At 44.0% G+C, this 16924-nt stretch overlaps 1 protein-coding gene across 1 annotated transcript; it reads right to left on the reverse strand.

The window, feature by feature from the left end:
* Nucleotides 1–882: 882 nt before the first annotated feature.
* Nucleotides 883–9167, reverse strand: Rbp2 (retinol binding protein 2, cellular). The gene is made up of 4 exons (XM_013034674.1): nucleotides 9076–9167; nucleotides 4708–4886; nucleotides 2523–2624; nucleotides 883–935 (listed from the first exon to the last, which is right to left on the reverse strand). Exons 1-4 carry the CDS (start codon nucleotides 9146–9148, stop codon nucleotides 885–887), a joined length of 405 nt encoding a protein of 134 aa, XP_012890128.1. The 5' UTR covers nucleotides 9149–9167; the 3' UTR covers nucleotides 883–884.
* Nucleotides 9168–16924: the final 7757 nt, after the last annotated feature.

Here is a 16924-nt window from a genome sequence, read left to right on the forward strand (position 1 = left end):
ACAGAAGTGAAGAACAAACTGATGGTCCAGTCAGCACCTGTGGTTCCCTGAATGGATGGTAGGTGGGAAGGGACACAGAGCTGAACAAACACATGCTCCGTGACTCTCTCTACAGTACAGGGCTGAAGGTTAAGGACCAGGACTGGCTGGCACTATGGTACTGATGAGGAGCTGAGGTCAGGTCTGTATGGCCTGCGGAGATCTAGAGAGCTAGAGGATCATGATTCGAAGCCAGCCTGGACAGAAAAGCACATGAGACTCCTCTAAGATAACCAGCCAAAAGCAGGGTTGGAAGGGTGGCTCAAATGCTTATCAAGCAAGTCAAAAGAGGGCAAGGCCCTGGGGCCAAACCCTAGCACAACCAACCAAGCAAACATGCAGAATGTCAGAGAACTAATGTGCTACACCTGTTCAAAGGAACGCCTCTCAAACGGAGGGGGGGGGTGTTCAGGATTCCATGGGGAATGTTGTGTCTGAGAACATTCTTGGGGACAACAGTCCCCTACCATCACCTAACAAACTAATAATAATATTTTTTAAAGGGAACAAAATAAAACAGAGTCAATGAACAAACAACAAAGCATACGCATAGGCAGCCATCTCTTCTGCTCATGCAAGAAACCCAGCAGCTCTGGAAATAAAGGAAAATAGACCGGAAGCTTTTGAGTGCATGCTAGTACATTTTGGTTTGTGTGTGTGTGTGTGTGTGTGTGTGTGCGTTTCTTATTTAATGCCAGGTTTCCAAGGGGGAGAATGCGTCTCTCTGTTACATACTCATTCTGGATATACCCATTGGTGTGCTTTAATGGAGTTATGAGGGTTTCCACACTGCTCCCCAAAGCCAACAGAGAACTCCCGGTGCCTGGCAGGCCCCCCACATAGCTTCACTTCCTTTTGAACACTTGGCGGCACATCTGGTTACCACAGGTCAGCTCCTGCAAATCAGAAAGTAGGTGACTAGCTAAGGAGCCCAGTTTTCCTCCTCCCTACTGTCCCACCCTCTGGGTGTGCAGGTAGTGGGGCTGGAATAAAGAGGGGACACTTGGCCATCCTGGGCTAATAGGCTGGTATTCCCCGCAGGGAGTCATAATTTGATTTCTGATACTCAAATTGAGCTTGAACAACTATAAGAGTGGGGGAAAATGCAAAGAAAAATTATACTCTCCTACTCCTGTGATGAAAGCAACATCACTTCAATCATAAAAAGCGGCCAAGTCACCAGGCAGGGAAGGAGCTGGTGTGGAGAAGAGTTGGGCAGGTGAAGACCTGAGATGCTGCTGGCTGCTGAGTACCTAGGCAAGGACAGGGTGCGGAAGGCCACAGAGGGACCCCGCCAGCTCTGTCCAGGCACCCCTTGGAGGAGGAGGGGGAACCACATGGGAGGAAGACCATCACGTTCTTGGCAGTTGCGACAAATCTGTTGTCCTAGTCACAGATTCCATTGGGAATGGCTCCACAAGTTAAAAAAAAAATCCATCATCTGGCCAGATACCAGTGTCTCATACCTGTCATCCTAGCTACTCAGGAGACCGAGATCTGAGGATGCTGGTTCAAAGCCAACCCGGGCAGGGAACTCTGTGAGTCTCTTATCTCCAAGAAACTACTCAAACAAGCCGAAAGTGGAGGTATGGCACAAGTGCTAAGAGTCTCTTTCTCTCTCTCCATCAAAATCAAAGCAGCTAAGGAAAAATGTCAGTGGAAAATATACAGAAGGCTTAAATGAAGATGTCAGGTGAAGCAAGGCTGGTTAAAGGGCACCTTGACCATCTGACTGTGGACACTGGAGCCAGGCACCCACTGTACACCACAGGTGAGTGAATGAATGAATGAATGGAGACTTGAATGAGTCATCCATTTTTACAAATGAGTGGCTGGATGCATGAAGGACTGAGAACATTTTCACTATTTCAATGTGGGTCTATAAACTGGCTTGAAGAAGGAAGAATATATATATTTAAAAAAAGCTGTCTAGGTAGATACTATTTGAAGCTATCGGCCACTGTTCCAACTGTTCCATTCTGGTAATTAAATTGATCTAAAATATTTGGGGGTCTGGGAAGATCATGTTTCAGGAGGAGAAACACAGCCTGAGGCAGTTCCCCTGCCCACCTGCCTCTCCCCTTTAAAGCCCACCACCATGCCTCGCCCCGTCAGGCTCCCATAATTGAGAGAAGGCCTGGTCTTACCCTTCTCCAGGGCACCTTAATACCGGGGTTCACATTTCTCCCCAGCTGGGCCTTTAACAGGTTCCCAGCATTTCGCCTTGGATCCTAGCTTTCTAACTCAGCATTTTAAAGTTGCTTTTTAATTGCAGCCATTCATGGAAACAGCCATATAGATTTCTTTCTGGAGTCCCCTGGGCCAGATGGAAATGGCTTTCTCACTCTAAGACCATACACATTTGGCTGTGGCTCAGGGAAGGAGACTGCAGGGCCATTTTTCTTGTCACGGCATCCAGCCAGGTGAGCGTAAGAGTTTATGGGCGCACAGGGGGAAAGAGGTGTGCAGACCCCAGGACTTACCAGGTACAGTTTGTCTCCCTCAACCCACTGCTTCCAGCCTCGGTTCTCCTTCTCCCCCTTCTGCACGCACACGAGGGTCTCGCCTTCCCAGGTGACCAGAGACTGCCACGACAGATTCCCAGACAGAGCAAACAAATGGTCTTGAGAGCTGAGCATACCAAACCTGCAGCTGCCCTCCCTGACACTGTCACCCAGCTCCTGTGCGTCCATGGGGCAGAACTCTGGTCTGGGAGAATCCTGGGAGCCTGAATCTGGATTTCAATCTCTCATGCCCTAGGTACACTCAACTCTAGCTAGTGTTCTACCACTTTGAGCCACAGCTCCACTTCCAGTTTTCTGGTGGTTCATTGGAGCTAAGAATCTCATAGACTTTCCTGCCCTGGTTGGCTTTGAACCGTGATCCTCATATCTCAGCCTCCTAAGTAGCTAGGATGACAGGCGTGAGCCACCAGCACCTGGTGACCTTTTTCTTTCATAAAATATCATAAATCATTATGTGGGGGGGGGAGTAGGATGACAAATTCAACTACTAACAATGTAAAATCTCTGGAAGAGAAAACTATCACAAGGCCAAAAGATAGATGGAGAAAGGCCAGGGCAGGGTGGGGAGTCCTGTTTGAGGTAGCATGCCACAGGGTTGGCCCTTCGCTGGGGATGAAGGGCACACATACATGGGGACAGAACACTTAGCTGTGTCCTTCCTCTGTTTGGGAGGCAGAGGGTCTGGTGGCTGACTTGATCAGAGAGAAAGGATGCTTTGAATATTACACTTCATCCTGTCCTCAACTCAGACCTGGTGGCTCACACCTGTGATCCTCACTACTCAGGAGGCTGAGATCTGAGGATCATGGTTTGAAGCCAACCCAAGTGGGAAACTCCCTGAGAGTTTCCTCTCCAATAAACTACTCAAAAAAGCCAGAAAGTGGCACTGTAGCTCAAGTGGTAGAGTGTTCACCTTGAGCAAAAGAAGCTCAGGGACAGCACCCTGGCCCAAAGTTCGAGGACTGACAAAAGAAAAACAAAATGAAAGTTGAGATCTTTTATATAAAAACATCTAGCCGGGCACTGGTGGCTCACACCTGTAATCCTAGCCATTCAGGAAGCTGAGATCTGAGAATCGTGGTTCAAAGCCAATCTGGGTAAGGAAGTCCATCAGACTCTCATCTCCAGTGAACCACCAGAAAACGGGAAGTGACTCTGTGGCTCAAAGTGGTAGAGTACTAGCCTTGAGGGCAAAAGCTTAGGGACAGGGCTTAGGTCCTGAGTTCAAGCCCCACAGCCAACAACAACAAAATAATAAAATAAAAATATCTGAATTCTCAACATCTCTTGAAAAACAGAGCAGGAAAGAGGGTGGCAATGCCAGAGAAAACTGAACAGACTGCCCCTTTCCAGAAAGCTGTCCTGCCCCTGGCCACACAGCCATCATCTCTGCTAAGGTCATTCCAACTTGTCCTTTTTTTTGCTCTGAACAGCCTGGTGGTATCAGTCCCTGTCTGAAATCTTAGGGTAGTGAAGTCCATTCATGTTTTCTTAGTTCTTCCTTTTCAGCTTTTCACGAAGTCCCTATTGTCAGTCCACAGAGATCTGCTGGCTCCTCTGTAGCCCTGCCTGCTCCAAACATCCCAATTATTTCTGTCCTTTTTTTTTTTTTGTCGGTTGTGGGGTTTGAACTCAGGATCTGGGTGCTGTCTCAGCTCTTTCGATCAAGGCTAGCGCTCTACCACTTCTGGTTTTGGGGTGGTTAAATGGAGATAAGAGTCTCACAGACTTTCCTGCTGGAGTGGGTTTCAAACCGTGATCCTCAGATCTCAGCCTCCTGAGTAACTAGGATGACAGGTGAGAGTCACCAGCGTCTGGCTGTGCCATTTTTTTTTTTTGGGTCCGGTCATGGGGCCTGAACTCTGGGTCTAGGCGCTGTCCCTCAGCTCTTCAGCTCAAGGCTAGCACTCTACCACTTGAGCCACAGCACCACTTCCGGCTTTTTATTTTTTGCCTATGTGGTGCTGAGGAATCGAACCCAGGGCCTTGAGCATACAAGGCAAGCACTCTACCGCTGAGCCACCTTCCCAGCCCCCCTGACTGTGCCATTTTGTGTGTATTTGTCTGTTTTCATAGTGAAGCCACAGAACCCACTTGGGTACCATGTACTGTACAGGTGAAAACCTCCAGCCCATGGCAGTACCTTGACGTTCCGGTTGTCCAGGCCCTTTGTGTGCTCATCAAACTCTACCCCGACAGTGAAATCCAAGTCGTAGTTCCGGAAGGTGCTGTTGGTTTTTGTCTTGAAGTTGTTACCGTCTTGAACAATGATCTTGGTCTGAGACAGACGAACTGCAATCTTGCGGGTGGCAAAATCGATATCTGTTGAGCAAAGGAGTTAGGAGAGGGGAGGTTATGACTTGTTCAGGCAGACTCATCCATTCCTTTAACAAGGACAAACCTGAGTCACAGATCAGGACAGAACATGCTTCCTTGCTTAAATGAGAAACAAGAGTTGTCTTACAGGTGATTGGGTTAGACACTTTGGTCAATTGTCAGGAAGCCAAGAATGTCCTCTGGAACTCTGATCTGACAGGAGAGAACACAGCAGTTGAAGTTTCCCCTGAGCCCCAGATCACCACACACACACACACACACACACACACACACACACACACGAAACATGCATACACACACCTCCGCCAGAGCAGCCTTAGTTCTTTCCAACACAGGGATTCTTCTTGAGTTTGTTGTAAAGATTTCATGATTTAAAACTTAAAAAAAATTCTTGCTGGGGATTGGTGGTTCACGCCTGTCATCCTAGCTACTCAGGAGGCTGAGCTCTGAGGATCTCGGTTCAAAGCTCGGGCAAGAAAGTTTGTAAGGCTCCAATTAACTACTGGAAAACCAGAGTTGTGGCTCAAAGTGGTAGAGCACTAGCCTTGAGAAAAATTGCTCAGGGATTGCCCTCTAAGCCCTGAGTTCAAGCCCCACAACACACTGATACACACACACATTCACACACACACACACACACACATTACAAATTCTTAGAAAGCCATCAGTGTTTAGCATGGATAAAGCCGAAATTTTTGTAACTCTTCACAACAGTGAGGGTCAATCCTCTCCTCTGCTCTCTTCTCCTCTGCTCTCAACTGCTTTCTTTTCTTCTCCTCTCCCCTTCTTTTTCTTTTCCCTCCTTGCCTCCCTCTCTCTTTCTTCCTTTCTTTCTCTTCATTTCTTTTTCTTTCTATCTCTCACCCTCCATTCTTCCCTCCCTCCCTTCCTTTTGTTTTGGTAGGACTAGGGTTTGAACTCAGAGGCTAAGTTTTCTCATGATAAAATGAGAAGAATACTCACCCCATCAGATTAAGAGGAGGAAGGCTCAGTAAAAATGCTCATGAAATGCTGTTTATAACAACCCCAAGGATCTTGGGGGTACTCACTGAACCTTGGCCTCTAAATCTGGCTTTGTCCGTGAAGGTCAAACAAACAGAGATCTGATCAGCACTCTTTCTCCAGAGTGAAAACTGCGGGTCACATTGGGGTTCTCCCAACGCTGTGGAGCCATGCGAATGGTGGCTGATCTACACCTCTCTCTGTCTTATGGGCTCTCTATCTGCCCTAGTGGGACATATCCCTGGTGGGGGCCAGCTTCCTCTCTCTGGATCTGTAAGTAGCTCGTGTTCAAGTCTCCTTGTGCGAGAAAGTCCCAGAAGTGCTGGGAGCCATGTTAGGAGGTGGGAAAAGAAAACCAGAGGTCATCTGTTGATCAGATGAGGTAGAGAGGAGCTGCCAGGCCAATTACTAAACTGAAAACCAGAGAAATTGAGACCCAAAGTGTTCCTTAGCAAGGAAACGTATTTATATTCCGTAGATGTTGCCAGTGAGACCCAGGAAGTGTAAATGATGGGTCCAGAGTCACCCAGGCTGCCCAAAGGTTTTCTTACAAATCAAGCTTCTTTGCCATCTATAATGTAGGCTCTTTAATAAAAAAAAAAGCTTGCTTGTCCCCAGTTGCCTAGAAAAGTAGATTATAGCTACAAATGCCCATTGCTGAGAGAACTGGATTGTCCAGGAACCGCCATCCCTAGTCAATCTTTCTAACCAATGCCTTGGGAAATCTTATTAGGAGCTCTATGCAAATGGAATCAAGCACTGCTGCCGCTCCTCATTTTGAAAAATGGCTTGGCCTCCCGGCTACCCTCTAGCATTTGCACAAGCCGGTTACTCATGTCACCTCTGTTCCACCCCACAGAAGGGAGCCAAGTATTCTGGTAGATTCCTGGCTGGATATTTCTAATCTAAAGGGTTTTGCTGCAGTGGTAGCACGTACACACATTCACGCACACGCATGCGCGCGCACACACACACACATACACACACACACATACATACATACACAGAGATTACAAAACCACTTCCCTCTGAACTTTGTAGAACAAATTATTTTCCTGATACGGTATTTTAACACCGGGGTTATCAAATATGTTTTATCTGCTTTTCTGGATTAAAGGTACCTCTGAGCCTGATTTACAGCCAGGTGAAATGAATTTCTGTCTCAAAAGGAAAGGTCCAAAGGCAGGCTATTGCTGAATAATATATATGGCTTATAGCTGCTGCAGAAAGAGAGACAAAAAAAACCCTACAAGAGCAGCAAAGTGACTTTATTAAAGCATACTTTTCATAACTGCATTTTGAACAATGCAAGCCATAAAGGTGAAATACGAGTATGCTTCTCAACATTAAAATGCTTTGTAACATGCGAGTGAGAAAAGCTAGAGTCGCAGGCTAACAGGGCAGGTGCTCTTTGTAAATTAAAGAGCGGAGGTGCATACCCATTCATCACCGGAAAGCTGAGATCCATTCAAAGTGTAGCTTCGATGGGCTTCAAACCCCGGGCTCTTAATTCTCAAATCATGGGCACTTCCAGGCAATTGTGGGAAGTGAAGTGGAAGAGCGATCTTCTCCTTTTTTTCCCTCTTTCTTTCTGTATTATTTCCTCTTCCAGAGATTACATTTATGGAGGAATTAGATTGTCTCCCTTCCCACCTGCCTCATCCTGTTTCCTTTCTCCCCCTCCTGGACATGGAAGGCAAGGTAGACACCTTGGGACACCTCCCTGCTTCCTCTCCCCATCCTTAGCCTAGGACTCACTGTCAGGCTGTGGGATATCAATGAAGTGCTTCTAATATATGCAAGAAAGGCCACAGGAAGGGACTCTACTTACCATGGTCACCTAGCTTTTTCTAACTCACAGTACTTTGCATTTGAAAATCCAACTAGGAGCCACAGGGTCTATATATAAAGACTTTGGCCAGAATGTGGAATATTACTGTCAGCACTAGCAGGCATCAAGATTTTGCAAAATACATTTACCTTGGGTCATCAGACATCCATCCATCCATCCATCCATCCATCCATCCATCCATCCATTGTCATCTCAATCCTCAATAATCAGTGACCTGTCTACACTGCAGAGAACCTGGTGCAAAGTGGTCAAATAGCTCCTTAGCACAACATCATAATGTGTGATCTGTAAACTATAAGTTTGGATCTGATGCTAAGAGCAAAGGAAGGCCAATCCAAAACTTGTTGATGGAAGGATCCGAACATCACATTCTCGACTTGAGAACGCCCACATGGATGGTGTAATCCGGTGAGCAGGAGTCCAGAAAGAGGCTGCTTACAGAGAGAGGATTTCTGGGAGATGGCTAAAGGCACCCTTCACAGGATCATCTCCTACCACCAGGGGAAAAAGGGGAGTTAGGAATGCTTTCTTCCCCCTCCTTCTTGCAGAAAAGATGAGCTCTAAGATCCCATCCCACAGAGCCTTAGATTGTACAGAAACTGAATTTTATACCAGAGGACTTTTTATTATTTAAGCAAAAGGTGCAAAACCCACAAAGTTGCTTTCTGATAACACAAGTCTAATTCATATAGCATACCTCTTATACCATGAGGCTCACAAACAACACCTACTACGGTATTTACAACGATGAAAAACCACAACTGCATCTAACACCCCCCCAGACACATGGACAAGGCTGATGCTAGTCTCCCTATTTGAAAGATGAGAAACAGGTTCTGAAAGGTTAAAAAAAGGGAAGGTAATGTCAGAGAGTGGGTACTGGGCTCTGGCTCCAGCAGTTTGATTCCTCCCTCTGTATGATATTGATCAGAATCAGTTCCGAACTATGCTCCCAATCAATCACCCGCGTACAGGTTTGTAACTGCATTTCTACCGGGTACTTATAGTGCAAAAATGGCCACCAGAGAGAAGGTGATCAAAAAGCTAAGGAGTGTGTTACCGTCTCCTCAGGTTGTACCTTGTGTCTGTGTATGCATGCGTGTGTATTTTCTATGTAGACAGTCTGTTTCCTGTGGACCTACTATTATGCTAAGGACATTCTAAACACAGCCTCATTTATTATTATATATGATTTGCAGGTGAAGAAACAGCCTCAAAATTTGTATATGACCTCTCTGATTTTGCATGGGCAGACTGATTCTCCCCACCCCCCGCCTCCCCTCTCAACCCCTTCCCTTCCCCAGTGCTATAACCCCTTACCCAAGGCCTTCATGTAGCCTTCAAAATTGTCATTACTCTCCATCTCCCAGGTTCCATTCTGGTCCTTTGTCATGCTGATAGCCTCTAGTTTGGTGTGGGTATATGGCCGAAGGATCACACAGCAGACTGTGGAGAGAATGTGATAAAATGAGTTGCTTTTATAGCTCAGTGGACTGAGTTTATGGACCTAAAGATATTAGAGCCAAAGGTCATATGTACAACTCAAAGGAACTTGTCTCCCCCTTGCAAAGTTCAGTGGTTCTGTGGACAAGGCCCAGCACAAAGTTCTGATGTGACACGTTTGTGTCCCAATGGCCTCACCATCCTCAGGTGGAGGGGCACCCACTCAGCTCCTAGCTCTATCTAGAACATTCCATCTTGTTCCTGAGGAAGACAGCCATTTCCCCTGGTCCCCAATACTATAAATCACAGAATACCAACACACAGGCCACAAACTTGGGTCCCCTCAACCATGTAAGCAGCACTTCTGACCGGGCTGGTGAAGGTGAGCTCCAACTCACACCTAACAGGGCTCCACTCCGACAGGCAACGACTTAGAAAAGTCCTGGTATTATATTTTTGCATTCTTGTTTTACAAGGAAGCAAGGCTCAAGGAGATCCGTTAAGTCACATATCCAACAACGACTTGTAAACCCAAAGTCCTGTCCTTCAGTCCGCTGGGTCAGCTTGCACAGGAGACCCGCGCCAGACCTGAAAGCCTGACCTTGTAAACCATGCCTTCTCTCCACTCTGAAAACACAGAGAAAAAGAGAGAACTCACAAACTCTGCTCTCAGCCATCAAACCCAGCCCCAGGGATCAAATCACTCAGGCCTAAAAAGGGGTCTTGTGCTACCCCTTCTCTTCCCTACCTGTCCTGCAGGTGAGCTGGCATCTAAACCAGGCTTCTCAGGGCTTTGTCCTTTCCTCTCCAGAGGGTGTGTTTTGGAATGCCATTGGTAACTCTGCCTCCCACACCAGGCAAAAAAATCTATTTATTAGCCGGGCGCTGGTGGCTCATGCCTGTCATCCCAGCTACTCACGAGGCTGAGATCTGAGAATTGGCAGATCAAAGTCAGCCCAGCTAGGAAAGTCTGTGCGACTCTTAGCTCCGATGAACTACCAGAAAAGTGGAAGTGAACCTGTGGCTCAAAGTGGTTGAGTGCTAGCCTTGAGCAAAAAAGCTCAGGGACAGCGGCCAGGACCTAAGCTCAGGCCCCATGACTGACAAAAAAAAAATCTATTTTTTAAAGTTATTTACGGTCTCTCTCCTTGGTATTAAAGACAGCACCAGTGTGGAGTCCCTAGCAGCTGGGGAAGAGTCAGAGAAGACTGCTTGTCTGCAGTGTGAGTAAGCAAGGGTCCATGTGCCGTAGAGAATACCATTTTCAACATTCTCTAGTGATGACAGGGCAGAAGGACTTTGCTTACTGGTGATTCTTCTCTCCAGGACTTCAAATGAAATGAAAGCATTGCTGAGCTGATCGATCAGATATCAGTACATGTACTCTCCCGCCATTTGTCAAGGATCTACTCATCCCAAACTTTTTTAAAAAAAACTTATTATTACATAGTGTTTTGTTCCCAATAAGTGGTTGGCCCATGATCAGAATGACAACCGTGATCTTTTGTTGAGTGTGCTGAACGCTTGTTCTGGCTTGTTACACTGAAGTCTTTCAGTTAGCCTTCGAGAGAGTGGAGGTCGTATTTTTACCTTAAAAGAGATGGAGATTGGGGGGACCCATCACCCCATGATTGCTGGGGTTGGTTCAGCTGATCTGTCTGGGTTTGCACAGTTTGTGTGCAATCCTCCTGAGGCTATATTGTTGAAGAGAACAAGAGAGGAAGTTGAATTTAGGAGTAGTGGTGTTCCTCTGCTAAAACTTACCAACAAGCAATCAAAGATGAAGGTGAGGTTCAGAGAGGTTAGGGGTTTTCCCAAAGGGTATGTACACAGCTTGTCAGAAGACAATGGATTTGAACCCAGAAACTTTTCTATCTGTCCAAAGTACATTGTCGGTTTCTGCTTTAGTAAGAAGACAATGGATATGAACCCAGAAACTCTTCTATCTGTCCAAAGCACACTGTCAAATTCTGTTGACCATATCGGATGTCAAAGGGGGAACTATTTAAGACAGTTATTGCTGAATTCAGATTTCTCCGACTCCTAATGACTTTGCACATCATATCCTGTATTCATTAGAATGCTGTGTTTTCTCTTCTACTTGATTGCTAGTGCTATGAGTTTACCTCAGCCATTTTTTTTAAAAAAAAAATCAGGATTGCTAGGCTTTTGTCTTATAGTCTTATAGTGGGAATTCCTTGTATATTCTGAATAGCATTTGCTTCTTGGTTTTATATATTGTGATAGTCTTTTCTCCATTCTATTTAAATTAACCTGGTTGATCAATTATACCCTCTGTTGAACAGCACTTCTTGGTTTAGATATAATAAAGGCTTTAAAAAATTTTGGCCTTGGGGCTGGGAAGGTGGCTCAGTGGTAGAGCGCTTGCCTTGCATGCTCAAGACCCTGGGTTCGATTCCTCAGCACCACATAAGCAAACAGAAAAAAGCCGGAAGTGGCGCTGTGGCTCAAGTGGTAGAGCGCTAGCCTTGAGCTGAAGAGCTGAGGGACAGCGCCCAGGCCCAGAGTTCAGGCCCCACGACCGGACCCAAAAAAAAAAAAAAAAAAAAAAAAATTTTGGCCTTATTCTTTGTACTACTAAACTTTTCAGTCCCTCTTTCTTAAGTCCTAAAAGTCTATAGTTTCTTCTAAAAGATTTTGGCATAGGGTATTGAGAAAACGCCTGGTTTTATTTTTTTGTCTGTTTAGTGAACTGGATTTCTGTCTCTTCTCTGATGATGTCTGGTGCTGCTGCTGCTATCTTTTAGCATCCGGAGAAGCATAAGGGTCTGTCTCTGTTCTGCTCCACTGGTTTCTTTGCCTGAACTGTGTCAAAATCAGTGTGACTGTCAATGTGGCTTTGTGGTGTATCTTAATATGCTGGGTGAAGGGTCACTAGCCCTTCACTGTTCTTTATAAGGACTTGGATATTTTTGGACACATATTCCTTCAAACAACCCTCAGAGAAATTTACTTTATTTCAAGAAAACATCTGATGGGACCTTCACTTTGTAGTACATAAAGCTTATAGAAGAACTAGTGAAGAATAGAAACCTTTGCAATGTTGCATGATCCAATTCAAGAATGTGGATTCAATGAAGAAATGGTCAACATCCCTAGCCATAAAAGAAATGCAAATCAAAACAACATTGAGGTATCACCTCACCCCAGTTAGAACGGCAAAAATCAAGAACTCTAACAACAACAGATGCTGGAGGGGATGTGGACAGAAAGGAACCTTACTTCATTGTTGGTGGGGATGTAAACTTGTTCAACCACTTTGGAAAGCAGTGTGGAGGTTCCTCAAAAGACTTCACATAGAACTCCCCTATGACCCAGCAATCCCACTTTTGGGCATTTACCCAAATGTTTACAAACAAGACCACACTAAAGCTACCAGCACAACTATGTTTATTGCAGCATTATTTACCATAGCTAAGATATGGAACCAACCCAGATGCCCCTCAGTAGATGAATGGATCAAGAAAATGTGGTATATATACACAATGGAATTTTATGCCTCCATCAGAAAGAATGACATTGCCCCATTTGTTAGGAAATGGAAAAACTTGGAAAAAATTATATTAAGTGAAGTATGCCAGGCCCAAAGAAACATAGGTCCCATGGTTTCCCTTATTTGCAATATCTAGTATATGTATGAGTCAAGCGGCAAAGGTCAGATAATGTGATTCAGGAAAATGAACCCTTAGATATGCATTTTAATGTTTTTTTCTTTCATGCATGTGTTTCGAACGCATTTATAAGATTATCTCTTTGTTGCTTTGTATGTCCCTCCCCCACAGTATAACCCCTGCTTTCACTATATTTGATGTCAGTATAACTTGTGGAGGAGATGGGGAAAAACCAGTTGTTTAAGGATACAGGTGGACCTGTTGCAACAATGAGAAGTACAAGTTGCCATGTCCAAAACGAGCTTTACAACGTCAGTGCGGGGGGGAGGAGGAAGGGGGGGAAGGAGAAGGATTGGATGGGGGGGAGGGGGGAGGCTGGGAAGGGATGTGAGGCTGCAATGCTTGGTAAGAAATGTACGCATTATCCTGCCCATGTAATTGTAACCCCTCTGTACAGTATGTTCACAAATAAAATAAAATTTAAAAAAAAGACATTGAAACAAAAAAAAAAGAATGTGGATTCAGCCTTCTTCTTCTTTTTGCTCATTTTTTGTGTCCTTTGGTATAAATACCAGGGTTTCCCCATATACATCTTGTGTGATTTTGCTTCGTTAGCTCTAAGATCCTTAGTAGATTGCTTGCTCTTGTGAACAATCTCATATTTTCAAAATTATTATTTTCTAGAAAGTTATGGCTGGTGTAAGACAGTGCTGTTGGTTTTCCTAGGTTCTTCTTATATCTAGAAAACCTTGTGAATTCTTTTTATCTGTTCTCTCTCTCTTTTTTTTTTGTCGGTCGTGGGGCCTGAACTCTGGGTCTGGGCGCCATCCCTGAGCTCTTCAGCTCAAGGTTAGCGCTCTACCACTTGAGACACAATGCCACTTCTGGCTTTTTCTGCTTATGTGGTGCTGAGGAATTGAACCCAGGGCCTCATGCATGCAAGGCAAGCATTCTTACCACTGAGCCACCTTCCCAGCCCTCTGTTCTCTTTTTAAATTATTTTAGTTTGTGTGTATGTTGGCTGCAACATTGGTCTTGAACCCAGGGCATCAGGTTCTTGCTTATCTTTTTGCTCAAATCTCACCTCCACTTCCCTCTTACCAGTTCTAATAGGTTAAGAGTTTGTTCTTGTTTTTTCCTGGGTAATTATTTATATAACTTCAAATAGTGACCACTTAAGATTTTCACTTTTAGCCCTTACACCTGTTATGAAAAGAAAAAAAAAACCTGTTCAACATTAATTTGATGAGCCAGAGCATTATCTGTAAAGAAAAAATTATTAAGCTCATTCACCTACATAAATGTAAATATATTAAATTAATATAATCAGGATATGTATTAAAAACACATCATGAACAATGAATCCATGTATCCAAGAATATAAGGACATCTGAATGTATTCTGTTATTGTTAGTGTTTCAGAGGAGACAAATCATACAATATTGAATATCCATTCCAGATTCTAAGTTAACAAGAAACAGATATCATGGCTAACTTCTTAACATGACACAGTAGTCTAAAACCAGCCAGCTTTATTGGCAAAGCAGTAAAATCAAGAAAAAAAACAAGTATATCTAGTATCATTGCTATTATTGAATACTTTTCTGGAAAGATAGGCCATTGTAGTTAGACAAAAAATTGTGACTAAGGGGGCAAAGCTATCTTTAGTGGGAGGTGGTGGATAGGAGTTCCATGAAACCTACTGTTTCTCCACCAAAAAAGGAAGTTCTGAAAACCAATGATCAGATTCCCATTCCCACAACTCTAGCCAAGAGTTGAATCTTGGACAGATCCATATGTAAAGAATCTGAATCTGTCCTTCTTTGTTCAAAACACAAGCCTGTAACTGAGAGGGAGATTTCAGCAAGCACTAGAGCGAAACCCAAACTATGTACAAACCACCAGAGAAATGGTTATTTTATTTCTGGAACACTTCAAGTATAAAAAGAACTACTGAGGATTCATAAGACAGACAATGAAAGTGACAAGAGAAGTTAGATGGTGGAATACAAAGGCAAGATCATTCAACCATGGGGCAGAAAATCTGCACAGATGTTTCTTGGTATGATCTGCTTTTCTTAGAGGTCAGTAAGTATCTTTGTCCATGTTACGAAATTGCATGAATATGTTAGACAGAGGAAACTCAAGTTATGTAACAATCCTTAGATCTAGAATGTATACAATAATATGGAGGAAATTTTAAAAAAATCAGTGAGCCTGTATTCAGACTTAAACATCTTTTTTTTTTTCTTGGGGATCCGGTCGTGGGGTCTGAACTCTGAGCCTAGGCGCTGTCCCTCAGCTCTTCAGCTCAAGGCTAGCACTCTACCACTTGAGCCACAGCACCACTTTCAGCTTTTTTTTTCTTTTTGCTTATGTGGTGCTGAGGAATCGAACCCAGGGCCTCAGGCATGCAAGGCAAGCGCTCTACCACTGAGCCACCTTCCCAGCCCACTTAAACATCTTTTTTTTTTTAATATAAAACATTATCAATGGGTCTGACATACAATGGGAATAACAGGTCTAAACATTATTGATTGACTTTTCTATTAAAAAATGAAAAAGAGCCGGGCGCTGGTGGGTCATACCTGAATCCTAGCTACTCAGGAGGCTAAGATCTGAGGATCACAGTTCAAAGCCAGCCTGGGTGGGAAAAGTCCATGAAAATCTTACCACCAATAAACCACAGAAAACCGTAAGTGGAGCTGTAGCTCAAGTGGTAGAGTGCTAGCTTTGAGCTGAAGAGCTGAGGGACAGCACCCAGACCCAGAATTCAAACCCCATAAAGGACAAAAAAGAAAAAAGAAAAAGATAAGAGCCTGTGGTCAATCAACATTTTGAAGAATAATGGAAATATATGTTGTTTTTGTTCAGTACCATCAGGTAAATAATACTAAGACTCAGATAAATACAGGAAAATGCAACAGGAATATTTTATGAGAGAGAAAGAGAGAGAGAGAGAGAGAGAGAGGAGAGTGTATAGTATACTGATCCAGGGGTTAAAGGCTCAAGGTTAACACTCTATCACTTGAGTCACAGTGTTATTTCTGGCTTTTTGGAATGGTTTATTGGAGATAATGCATTTCATGAACTTTCCTGCCTGGGCTGACTTTGAACTGCAAGCTTCAGATCTCAGCCTCTTGAGTAACTAGGATTACAGGTGTGAGCCATGGACACCCAGCTAAATTTTTTTCTTAAAAACATGCAGAAAGCAAAGCACTGGCTGTTTTTCCTGAATTTCTGGTAAACTATAAAGTTTCTTAGCCGGGTGCTGGTGGCTCACACCTGTAATCCTAGATACTTAGGAGGCTGAGATCTAAGGATTGCTATTCAAAGCCAGCCCTGGCAGGAAAGTCCATGAAACTCTTATCTCCAATAAACCACTCAGAAGGCCCGAAGTGGAGCTTTGGCTCAAGTGGTAGAGCGCTGGCCTTGAGCTGAAGAGATGAGGGACAGCGCCCAAGCCCAGAGTTCAAGCCCCATGACCGACCAAAAAAACCCCACAAAAAACGAAATAAAGTTTCTGAGATATTTACTTTGACAATGGCTTACTTGTACATATTTAACCTAGAAAAAAAGTGAGCATCTTTTTCTGATATGACAATGATTCTCATACAGCCCTTATTTTCAGCATCTCTACAAAATAAAAGAGCAAATCTTTGTGAGATTTCCCGGAACCCTCAGGGAAATCTCAAAGATGATTTGAAGTGTAAAATGTTAAAAAAAAAAAAAAAGTCCCAAAAGTTTGATTTTATTTTCTTCCTGTTATCTTAGCCCTGATTTTTGGAAGACAAAAATCCAAAAAGTTGTCGGAGGAGATTTAGATGCTTGCCTGAGATACTGAGACACAGTATTTGGCTATCTGTTGAAGCAAAGCAACCAAAAAACCATTAAAAAAAAATAAATCCAGAGGGCACCATGGTTGAAAGGAACCTAATTCTTTCATACCTGAGGAGTTCTTTGTTTTCCCTTTCTCTTTTCTATCTCTTGCTTTTTATTTTCCTCTCTGCCTTCTCCTTTCATCTTTTTTATCTGTCATCTTTTACTTAGACAAGGCATTAGATACAGAATGTAAAATTACCCAGATGGGTTAC

Source organism: Dipodomys ordii, unplaced genomic scaffold (assembly GCF_000151885.1).
Source record: "Dipodomys ordii isolate 6190 unplaced genomic scaffold, Dord_2.0 Scaffold193, whole genome shotgun sequence".
NCBI lineage: Eukaryota > Metazoa > Chordata > Mammalia > Rodentia > Heteromyidae > Dipodomys > Dipodomys ordii.